Source organism: Haliotis rufescens, unplaced genomic scaffold, assembly GCF_023055435.1.
Source record: "Haliotis rufescens isolate VD_foot unplaced genomic scaffold, xgHalRufe1.0.p SCAF_3, whole genome shotgun sequence".
Lineage (NCBI taxonomy): Eukaryota > Metazoa > Mollusca > Gastropoda > Lepetellida > Haliotidae > Haliotis > Haliotis rufescens.
Window position 1 is genome coordinate 28,734,693 of NW_025964001.1, and position 12,351 is coordinate 28,747,043.

Consider the following 12,351-nt stretch of genomic DNA (forward strand, 5'->3'; position numbering starts at 1 on the left):
AGTTTGAACGTTGCGTTATATACGCCTTCTTAAACATTGACACTAATGTGCGGACAGCCTTTTAGATGCAAATACACTTGGTTTGGCATGAATAAATTGCCACAAATTCTTTCTTTGTCAGTCCAGTTAAAACCTATATGCGAGATTGGCGATGTCCGTTTCTTAGATGAGAGAACAAACAATAAGCAATGCCTTTCACGCATTGTCCCTGACGCCGTGTCTCTCTTGTTTCGATTTGTTGAACGTATGTTTGTTTTGTGCCTTCAGAGACATATATATTTGACCATATCATGTGGAGAATATGGGAGGCTTATAATGATCGCATTAATGTGGTGACCTTGTCAGTATCAACTGCTTACATGTAGGTAAGTGTCTTTCAGAAGAAAAGTTCTACAAAAAAAACCCCGGCAATTTAGATGTTTTCTGTTCAAGATTTATATGGACTTAAGATTTATATGGACTTAATCTATGAATCATTTTGGTAATGATAAAAGAGTGTCCAGATTGGTATTTGAATTGCGATGAAACATAATCACTTTTGCTGCTCATTGATGTTTTAATAAAGGTGTTGTTATGTGGTATGACTTTTGTGGTCATTTCTCTATGACTAAAGCACAACCTTCACACTTGTAAAGAGAATATTAATTTGGGATAAATACAATATGTCTGTATGATCGAAAAACGGAACTATCGATCGTTAAACGTTCATGACTATTTTTTGTGTTATTTTATTTGAAAAAACCATGCGTTTTAATTGTGCAAGGTCTTACATGAACAGACATATATCAAGATCGGTTATCGTTTTTATATCGTTCATCCAATATCGTTCAATGCCATGTGTTTCCTGAAATATACAAGTTCTAGAGAATCTCAGCTGTGTAAACAGGTGATGGTATTGACCAGAGTGTAATTAGCTTGAAATGATATATACAAGTATGGATTTCACTCATTAGGATGTTGTCAATTTCACCCATGAATCAATAATACCTTCTGTAGTGTACGCGCAAAGAATGGTGTCAATTTCATAGACAAACTGTTATGAACTGTCCTTTCCTTAGCAAGTAATTGTCATAATGTTAACAACAACATATACTTTATTAACATGTTAAATGGAAATAAACATATCTGAATTTTCTAATTATCCTTGTACTATATAAGCCAGGATATTCAGAAATATATGTCGAACAAAGGTTTAGCTATGGGTTCATCTTTTAGCCTTGACGTTTCAACATTTCTTTGGTTTGGCGAAACTGTCTTGAAGTATATACCGTCATCTTACTTCATAAAAATTCATGATGGATATACGTCTTATCGTTTGTGTAAACAATGTCCCCGACCCCAGCGGATTAAGATGGATTACATGCAGATCATCTTGCATCAGATATCGGGATTATAATCCTCGGGATCATATCTCAGTACTGTAAGTATTTAATATTTGATAACTGTACAGGGTCACTTATACTGTTTTAAAAAGTCCGATCGAAATCGTGTCAGTTTTAGAAATCAAAAGCCAGAAATAAATGTATGTATGCTTACTATTTTTAGTTATATTGAGTAATAACAAACAAAACCCAATATCATTGTAATGTATAAATAAGCCCTACACATATTTTTAAATTAAAAAGATATTGTTATTTAAGTGTGTGACACTTTGAGCTGTAGATAGTTTAATGTATTTCATGAAGTTAATTTGATTTGAATTTATATATATTCATCAAGGATTTTCTGTACATGTCGGGGAGGGGTTTGGTGTGTGTGTGTGTGTGTGTGTGTGTGTGTGTGTGTGTGGTGGGGGGGGGGGGGGATTAAGGATTAATAATTATATCTTGTTACAGGTATTTAAAACCGAGTACCGAGTATACATCACTAAATGTTTATCATTTTGGAAGTGTTTAATTAAATACAAATGTTTAATTATCTATTCAGCAATTTTGTCATACAAGAAAACCACAGACATATAATTAATTTGCATTTGAAAAGTGATAGTTTTATTTCAGCCAACATAATTTATACACGTTCGTACTCTAACTCTTACTCGCCATAACACAATAAACAATTCTATAATTAAAATAATATTCAATGACACTAAAACTCATTATTCTTTGACATATTCATTGACACTTCACCACTGTAAAAAAAAAAACACCATCCAATTTCCCTCCGTCATTGTGTTAAATGTCTCTTCTAATATAGCATGTCACCGTTAACTATACTGTCCTTATTTGCCTTTCCCTACTCCTTCTCGATCAGTCCCTCCCGACAAAATTATACGTAAATGCATTGATATGGCCATTGAAAAGAAGAAATTAGACATAGTTGTCACTGAATAGGGACACGGCGATGTTTGGAAAAGAGATGGTCTGGCGTATTTACTTACACTCATCGTACGGATCTAGTACCATCACCTGCTCCGTTGAACGCCAGTGGGAGAAGGACAAACATGGGTTTGTAAAATCTTCACTTACAAGTAGAATCGTGTTTAAACCCGCACAGAACTGAATGGACATGCTTATTATATACTATTCTTTTTTATTTAAAATAATAATAATAATAATATTCTGAGTGTTTCAATGTCGTTTCGATTTGACGTGTCCATTAAGAACTTGGCATATTACATTACATAAATTAATTTTGTAAAATAATTAGTGGAAGTTAAATTTATTTGTTGTTGAAATTAAGAATTAAAGAATGAAAAGGAGTAATCTCGGCGATACTATGGAGTTTTTTTTAAAATACACACATACAAATGTCGAATTGAGTTTATTAAATGTGTATACCATGTACGCTATATATCTATCTTTATCTCTCTATATCGTCAGTTATAGTTAAATTTTCCGACGTTTGAGAAATAATAAACATAAACTCTAAAACATAAAATTTGTCTGTGTCATGCACTGACTCACAGCTGCTGGGTATCGGCCACGCCCACTCGTGGATAGGAATATTAAGTTTAGATTATTCCGCTTTTTCTTCTTCCTATTCCATGGATTAAAGATCGTGTTTCGCACTAATCCCTAACGTGTTTGTTATGGCTGAAAACTACAACATATTCATGACGAGATTTTAAAACCGAAAACATTGAGACGTTTGAGTACTGAATGCTATTACGAAGCTGCAGACTCTTCGCTGAATAAAAATTAATAAGCTTGACGAAGGAAACCGTAGACATTTTGTTTTCAATTTTGGGTAAACATTCATTATTTTACATCAATTATCGACAGCTTTATTTCTTCAAGGAAAAGCGCTTTCATAAAAGGAATTGACTTAAAATGACCCATTGAAGGCTGAATAAAGCCGACAAAAACATTCAAGTGTACACAAAGAAATAAATGAAGTGGAAAATTTATAATGTTAACTTAAAATTAGATGAATGTTGCTCCATATTCATTGTGACATTAACATCAAAGTATTCTAATAGCAGCAATTGTGAAAAAACGTCAATCGCGTTATAAAGATTCTCCATGTGATTTATTTGATGTTATAAAATGTAATTGTAGGGTGTACGTTGAAAAGACGGTGGTGTAATCCTTGTCAGATCCCTGTCACCTCATAAGAAATAATTGCACATTTCTTGATAGAGCTTTTCGTCATGTGTCAATCATATGATAATATGTTTTTTTAGGAAGCACACAACTATGTTTGCATTACATATGATGACATCTGATAACTGCATTTTCTATAATTTTATAAAAGGATATTGTTCTGAATAATCAATTATTATCAAGCAATCGGCCCATGATAATGTATTTATAAAGCAGGGTGCCTATTTGCAGTTTGTGTTTTGTCATTCTCAGTTTCATTGAACGAAATCCATTTCTTAATCCAGGCTTTTAGCCAATATCTGCCTAAATTCATCATTAAAATATTTTACCTGCACGAAGTAGGGATAGACATAACATGAATCTTTACAATTATTAAAAAAAACCCAGCAAATTATTTTTTTTATCAGCAATACCATAGAATAAAAGTAAACAATTCAAATAATGATAATAATTGTCGGCAATAAAAAAATAATTTTCAAGTTCAGATTAATGCATTATTTCGTCATATTTCGTTGCGCAGTGTAAAATATTTTACGGATGAATATTGGTTTCTATCCACAATTGTCGACGCAAACAAGTTCATCGATTCTACACCAGTGTAAATAATCGAAGACTGTGCGGAACATTTACTCTCAAACACGAAACAAACTAGAAAAGAACGGTTTATGGATAATCAATTTAATGGTGTGGAAATATTACAACACGTATATATTGAAAGAAAAAAAATGGGATAAGTTTTCCTCCTATTCCGTCCGCTTTGATATCGATACGCTGCCTTTAGAAGCGGAATATGTTTTACCTGGGAGATTCATGACGATTCACCGATCTGCAGGTAAATCGCAGGTGGAAAGGACAATCTCCTTGATGTTTACCGCTTAGTTGAGAAGAATTTGAGCCATCGGGTCGAGTCCGCCCGTCCGTTCGTTCCTAAATCAGGCCGAGTACAACCAATGGCTTTCCGGATTGTGCCAATAGTGGGCGTGTCTGAAATCTGTAAATAAAGAGATAATATTAGTGATTTGATTAAACAGAATTATCAAAAGAAAATATTTACAAAGCAATGTTCAAGCACTTACTGCCGAGATGTTGTTTAAGTCCTCACAATGTTTACCGGGGCTCCGCGTACACATATATATGTGTCAAATCGCGGATTTTTCGTTAGAATTACTAGATAACCTTTGTAAATGCTATCAAATAGGCTTGATATTGTTTGACTAGGTCAGAGTGTAAAACAAAGGCAACCAGGCGCATGCGGTTGGTGTAAACGTGGTTATCTTGACGGCGAAAGGTTATCGGGAGATATATATGCTCAGAAAACAAATCGCCCTCAAAATATTTGAACACTGCGTGTGTACTCACAACAGCGCTAGATAGCTACAGGTCCGTTGCCTCCTTATTGTTACTGATATAGGAAGCTCAGTACAGTGACACACGGTTAATAATCTGTTATTTATGATATCAATCTTCTTCTTTTTCATAGCTTAATAAATTATAAATCAGGACATTCATAAATTCTATAATGTATAATATATATTGTTCGCAACACCAGAATGAAGGAGACTATTTAATTCATGTTCAATCGTTCGTTATTTCAGTTGTAATGTATTAAATATTTATGCATCTTGTTATTGGAATTATTTTGAAATGTATCGAAAATACCAAGACACCGCTGCAAAAAGACATGAGCTTGGTTGTAAGTTTGTCGATGCATCAATGGCAATTCCATGAAAACGGAAATTAAGTTATTCGTATACACCGAGATAATTTGGACACGATAGTGATATTAAACACGTGTTGAAATATACATCGATACATATCAGGATTGTCTTAACACAAGTTACATATGGCACTGTCAACATGTACTTGAATGATGTACCTGGTCTGGTTCGCCTAGCACAGCCAAACAGTCATGAACATCGAGGACATTTGTGACATAAACCTTTCTTTCGTATGATTCTTTATGTACTTCCAATAATAAATGTTTCAGCTTCCCGATGAACACTGAAGGTTCTCCCAAACTAAAGATATTCTCTATTCTGCAACTGGACATGAAGGATGAAAAGTGAAAGATGCGCATGTATATTGTCCGCACAGTTGGAGAGATGCATGTCTGCATTGTCCATATAAAGGATTGAAAGATCCATGTGTGGACTTTTATAAGCGTGTGTATATTGTCCATACTAGGGGCTTATATATGCATGTGTATTTAGTCCATACCAAGGGCTTACACATGCATGTGTATATTGTCCAAACTAAGGGCTTGTGTATGCATGTGTATAATCCATACTAAGAGCTTATATATGCATGTGTATATTGTCCATACTAAGGGCTGACACATGCATGTGTATATCGTCCATACTAAGGGCTGACACATGCATGTGTACATTGTCCATACTAAGGGCTGACACATGCATGTGTATATTGTCCATACTAAGGGCTGACACATGCATGTGTATATTGTCCATACTAAGGTCTGACACATGCATGTGTATATCGTCCATACTAAGGTCTGATACATGCATGTGTATATTGTCTATACTAAGGTCTGACACATGCATGTGTATATTGTCCATACTAAGGTCTGATACATGCATGTGCATATTGTCCATACTAAGGTCTAATATAATGTTCATATGTATATTGTACACACTTAGGACAGACGGATGCATGTGTACATATTGTCTCCACTTAATGTATTGAAAGATGCGTGTATATAGTGTCCAAATTAAAGATTCAAAGGCGTCATATTGTCCACTCGCAGCGGTGAAATGTACGCATGGAAGTTGTCTATACTTGGGGTTGAAAGATGCGCTTGTGCATTATCCACACCAATGTATAAATATACGGCTATTTGTAAAGTGGTGTGTGTCCTTTCTAAATATCAGTAGTATTGTCCAGTTTGAGACTAGCAACCTATAAGACAAGAAGAAAGGACAACGAATCTATACAAAAGCATACACCTGTGACATGTATCCCATTGATAATTGAAATGTTTTTCAACAATTGCCTCTGAGCCCGATGATGTAGGAAAACTGAAAGGGGTTATTGCACTGTTTACAGACAATTAACAATGACATCACGACTTTATGGCCGAGGCTGCATTTATTCTATTGAGTGAATTAAAAAAGGTAAACTATTTTCACTGTAAACTGTTTCGCCTTCTTTCGCGCTTGCAGTTTGATACAACTTGATGATATCAAGCAATGCCTCACCGAAGCAAAGCACATAAATAATTTATCATATTCGACATATTTCCCATGACGTGAGGGTCTCCAAGTGCACGAAGCGTCCTCCTACGCCATCCTACCTCCAACACAGGAGAGCGACACAGGAAGGCGAACATGTCAAATTAATCTCCCACAAAGGAGAGCGGTGAACGTAGGGGAGGGTCTTTTGCCTCACCCGAGCTATTGTCTTGCGAGTGTAAACAACCAAAACAAGAAAATAAACATATGTACACTAGCAACACGTTTGAAAAGCGGTGTGAAATGTGCCTTCAACACTTATTCGGCCAAGATAGCGCCTCCTCTTCTGTCAAAACCGAGTGCGACTATCGAGGCAGCGAACAAACGTGACGATACGAGGTTTAGAACTTCCCGCGAGAACTCTCAGCAGCGCTCTCAAACCTCGCACCGAAAGTCTCACACGAAGCTTGATCGGAAGAAAATCTCTAAATAACCCGTTTGCACCCTGAACTAAATGTCATGTGCACTTGCTGTACCGAGGGGGATCTTTGGACTTTGTGGAAAGGCTATATCTCTCGATTGTGAGGATAAAATCGGTCCGCAGTTTCAGTCGCTATATTGATAACCGTTATGCAACTAGCTGTTACGAACTCCATGTTACGACGTGGGTTATCGGACGGGTACGCTGGTAAACCGTGATTACATTGTATTGTGACTATCGCCAAGATACCCGGCTCAGTCACACTGATACGATGCTTTAACGTGGACCATACCTAAAGATTAAAATCATTCTAGCCATTAAAGGTTCAGCATAAATGAAACTGCTCAAATAAATTTGGAAATAATCGGAATTCATCGTGTACCCAGTGACATCAAATTATTAATATTCCAACGAGTAACTATTATATATATAACCGCTATCTTTATAGTGTAATAAAATCTTAGAAGTGTGTAAATCAAAGGAACTTATAATTAACGTATGGCTTTGTTGATATTTGTAACATGCCAGCATTTGGTGTAAACATCACAACTCACATGAAGTCATTTTTCAATCCGTGGATCTAGTATTATGATCAAGGGGGAATTTGTACTCAGCTACCCCGACCGTTGACATAAATCCAGTGCATACCGTAAATACACACAGTGGAACTAAATAGCCTGTGTACTTTGCATACGTGAACTTTATGACTGGACTTTATGACATGACAACATTTGTTGACATAAATTTGAAACCAGAAAGTCGTTTATTTTAAACCCAGCAAAAATTATCTCATTCACAACCACGAATAAATATTATCATTCTTAAACTCATGTCTGGCGGTTGGAAAGAATAACTGGTAATACCAAGAAACGAAATTAATTTCGGTTGAATTAACAGAGACACATGTAAAATACACACATGTTGCCGTATTACGTATGTAAACAAGAGAGTAAATACCACAGTTATGCTGTAGGCATTCTGTACAGACAGGCAAGTAATCTTTGATCAATATTGATAGTGTGGTTTTAGGTCAACGAAGCTTGTCAAGGTTTCCAAATAATAAATATACAGAGGTTATCAAGGTCAACGCAAGCCCCCTCCTCCGACTGCGCCTAGTATTTCACGATGGTGACTGCAGATCATCAGAACAAATACTGACCGCGAATTTTCACCAGTATCGAAATATGTGTATTCACCCATGGGAAAATGTACATTGCTATTCAAGGATGGCGTGGATTATTATTTACATAAAATGAGTGAATATTTACATGTTACACAAATTGTTTGTTCGTCTGGTGTATATACTGTTTGGACGATGAAACCTACATCAGCGCGCCACGTGGCCTAACGAGTCCGCTAGGGATTTACAGTGTAAATGTTAACACATGCTCGATATGAGATGAATCTAGATTTTATATTGTTATCGATATTGTTTTGTTTTGATTGATATTTGCATTTCATAAAAGTGCAGTTGCTTTGGTATGGCCCTGAAACGATCGAACATACCATTGAAGAATTCGAATGTAGATCTTAGGGTTGCTGTTGCAATTGGTTTCTATTATTAGATATTTGTTCTGTCTATTTGGAATGTCTACAGCCTGTGATCGGGGCAACTAATAACACACGAACAAAACGTTTTAAAACAGCCGGCTGACATATACTGTTATTAAGCTAAAACAGAACGTAATGGGATTCATTGGAACTATGATGTGACAATATGCATAAAGTGTTAAATAAAGTTCGCGAACACCTGGTGTCATCACTGATTCATATAGTTTACACACTATTTTTTAACCTTTCATACCCAATTAATGTGTTTCGGCGGATAAGCGAGCATGACTATTTTCTTGCGTTGACGTTGTATATTTATTGGAAAGAAAAACTATTTTAAAGGTAGACAGACTAGTTTAATAGGCAATACATTTATATACCTCCGACCTTTTAGGTCGGGGGTATATAGTTATACCAAGGTTCCGCCCGTCCGTACGAAAACTTTGTCCGCGCGATTTCTCTTAAACTATTCAGTGGATTCATCTCAAACTTAGTACATATAATCAGTGTCATATGGAGGGGTGCAGTCAAAAGAGGAAAATTGCTTTTATTAATTTTCCATTTTTTTATGATTTTTTCAAACCCTAACCCTATCCTAGCTATTTAATTTGAAACTACTGACACACCTTGCGGGTCGGGGTATTAGTGAGCCACGCTCACTTTTGCCCTTGTTATTATTAAATTGGGAAGTATATGGTATGTCTGACACCTAAGCAGACATATAAAAGTCTAACCCAACAGGAGATAGTTATGTTCGTGTTTGAAATTGTAGGCTTAAGTAATTAAACACTGAGATGTAAGACAACGGTTAAAATCAATACTCGAAACGCTATACTGTGGCGAGGACATGCTGTTAGTGTCTGTTTCTCAAAATAGATCTAATTCCATTTAGAGTCCCACATAATCAAATTTATTCAATAGCATTATTCACATGTTCGTGTTACACGTCGAGATGGGCTGCGTTGAGGGAAGCGAACAAGGGGGAGACAACTCCCGTGACTATGCATTGGCATGCTCCATTTAGAACCTCTCCCCAGAGGTTGCACCCGTTCAAACATTGGTTGTAGGATAATTCATTGTTCTCTGGGAAAATAAATACAGATATATTTAGAAAATTAATAATATAAACACCAATGCTACAATTGATTCGTCCTGCGTGACCCCAAACTATAGTGTTTAAGTAAGGTTTCCTGGATAAGGGGTTTAAGACGACCGGGTGGTATTTTAGTCAGGTGTTTTTTCAGTCCTCGCGGTAAATATAAATCAATAAAAACTGATAGTGATATAGATTAAATTGGCAAAAACAACAAAAGCGTTTTTATTCGCAGCTAACTTGCGGATACTGACTCCAAGAAACAATGAATCAACACAGGACATCAAGAAAGGCGGGCGGGGTGCACTAAAATGGGTTTCAATTACTCGTAATTGGCCTATGGTTGCTCCTAATATGTCAATATTTATAGTAGAAATAACGGTATATGCACAGGGCTACTAATTCTAGTGATTTCATCTGGTATCATGGTCCCAGTAATACTCTGAAACAAGAACGGACAGTATCGCTGGCTTGGATTTGAGTGCCGTTCGTTTGAGTATATATCTCTTTAAAACTATCGATTTAAAAGTCATACATGATTTGCGTAGCATGCAGAAATTCTGCATTGTTCGTTGATGTGGGTTTACTCTGAATATACTTTGAATGTTCATCTATGTTGTACCTTATGATCGGTTAAATGATCATCTTTGTAGTTTCTTGTAGAAATATAATATTATAATTTTGTTTATTGAATTATAACTATAATAGATATAGTAATAGATTTCTTATAAAACATAAAATTCCACGCTCTGAAAGGAATGCCATTACATGTATAAAAATACCATTTGCGTAGATCGATGCTCATGTTATCAATCACTGGATTGTCTGGTCCAGACTCGATTATTTACAGACCGTCGTCATATAGCTGGAATATTGCTGAATGCGGCGTTAAAAAACAAACAAACATGTATAAAATCTTTCGACCCATGAATTCAATATTGTTTTTCAGCTTCCTTGGGAGTATGCAACATAATTTGATACTGTTTGGCACTTATATCTCGGACACTATGGCTGCTGAGCGATATGATACTATAATTCGTTGAACATGTTTACCTGGGAACGTTTGTTGAGACCAAAAGATCTGCTTGGTAACTGTTAGACATATTTCTGTTGATGCAGAGATAATCCAAGGATAGTTTTTTTGAACGTTTATTTGGTGAAATAACGGTGTTATCAAATAATAACATACGATCCTTTATTGAGCATGGTATTTTTAGCTGACATTTGTTTTTGGACAAATATAATGTTTATTGTTTTATAATTTGTTCTGATGACTGATAAGGCACCAATTATACACTCGAAATTAACATGCCGGATATTGTCAATGTGATAAATAACGCGTTGACATACTTCCCATGTAATGAGTCACGTCAACTGTATGATAGGGCTCAAAACATGAACCTCGGTTCTTGCACGTGTAATGAGAGGCATTTTGCAATAATTTCAAATTTCCTAGTTTTCAATCGCGATGTTAATTTAACAATTTCTTTCACAAGTAGTAACACTGGTTCCAAATACAGCAAAGTATGCACCTGTACCTCGATCTACATCATCTCGAAATATCGTTTAAAACGATGTGGTCTTCACAGAAGCCTTGTTTCTCTCGAACTTCAGATAACTCAAAATATTCCCATCGAGCCTTCTCTGAACAATTTTTTGTTTTGAGTTAAAGTTCTTCCATTGAAGTCAATGACGCCAATGCCAGAGAATAACCAGTCTCGATTATCTGCCGACTCCATTAGGCATACAAAGGCACAATAGTGGTGAAAATCCTATGAATGGATGACTGAAAATCAGTGATAACACCAGGTGTTCGCGGGAAGGGTAAACGTGTCCTGTACTATCGGTAACAGCCGCCACTCGCACAAGAAATTCTTGATTTATCAACCTTGAGTATTACATTCATGTGTAAAACACTGGCTCATATTTTTTGCATACAATCAAAGATATTGGTCTTCTTTAAATAATAATGTCTGCTGAAACCCACAGGTGTGACGTATTTTCCTTAGTAAAATACGCAGAGCACGTTTTGCACGAAATCACTCGCGAGTTTACCGTGATCCCAGGCCGTGGGCGATCTGACACTCAACCCTCCAAGCGTGCTTGCAAACCGCCATATTGACGTAGACACCGATCTCTTCACGGACAGTTACACCAATTACTACAGAAATGTTCAAAGTTTCAGTTTTAAAAAAACTGAACAGTTAACCTAACAGTAACTTAGAGGCTCCTTCATGTAAAAATTTGGATTTGGGTGTTTAATAATCGTTTTTGTTAAAAGTTGACCGATGGTCTGAAAGTGCACATTGACCTAGCGATTTCTATCATTGATATCACACATATCTTAGCCGATATTTACCTGGTTCAGTGATATGTGATGCTTTAGCGGTATCAAATGCTCTCTCTAAATATTTGTCCATGTAATACGATGATCCACATGTTTATCAATGAGTGTTCATTTCAAAATCAACAGGCAGAAATCTACTCCAAAGTTCATTT

At 36.0% G+C, this 12,351-nt stretch overlaps 1 protein-coding gene and 1 long non-coding RNA gene across 3 annotated transcripts in view; one reads left to right on the forward strand and one right to left on the reverse strand.

Moving 5' to 3' along the window:
• Positions 1 to 1,195: 1,195 nt before the first annotated feature.
• LOC125384499 overlaps positions 1,196 to 12,351 on the forward strand; it is a 71,505-nt gene continuing 60,349 nt past the window's right edge. Inside the window, exon 1 of the long non-coding RNA XR_007223298.1 lies at positions 1,196 to 1,420. This is a non-coding gene — a long non-coding RNA (uncharacterized LOC125384499). The remainder of the gene's footprint in view (positions 1,421 to 12,351) is intronic.
• The window catches only part of LOC124145340 (forkhead box protein A2-like), a 50,216-nt gene continuing 42,064 nt past the window's right edge, over positions 4,200 to 12,351 (reverse strand). For both annotated transcript variants that reach the window (XR_006862542.2, XM_046515074.2), the window contains exon 2: positions 4,200 to 4,533. Coding sequence is in view for 1 of the 2 variants with exons in the window: in XM_046515074.2 (XP_046371030.1) it covers positions 4,475 to 4,533 (59 nt within the window). In the remaining variant the exon portion in view is untranslated. The remainder of the gene's footprint in view (positions 4,534 to 12,351) is intronic.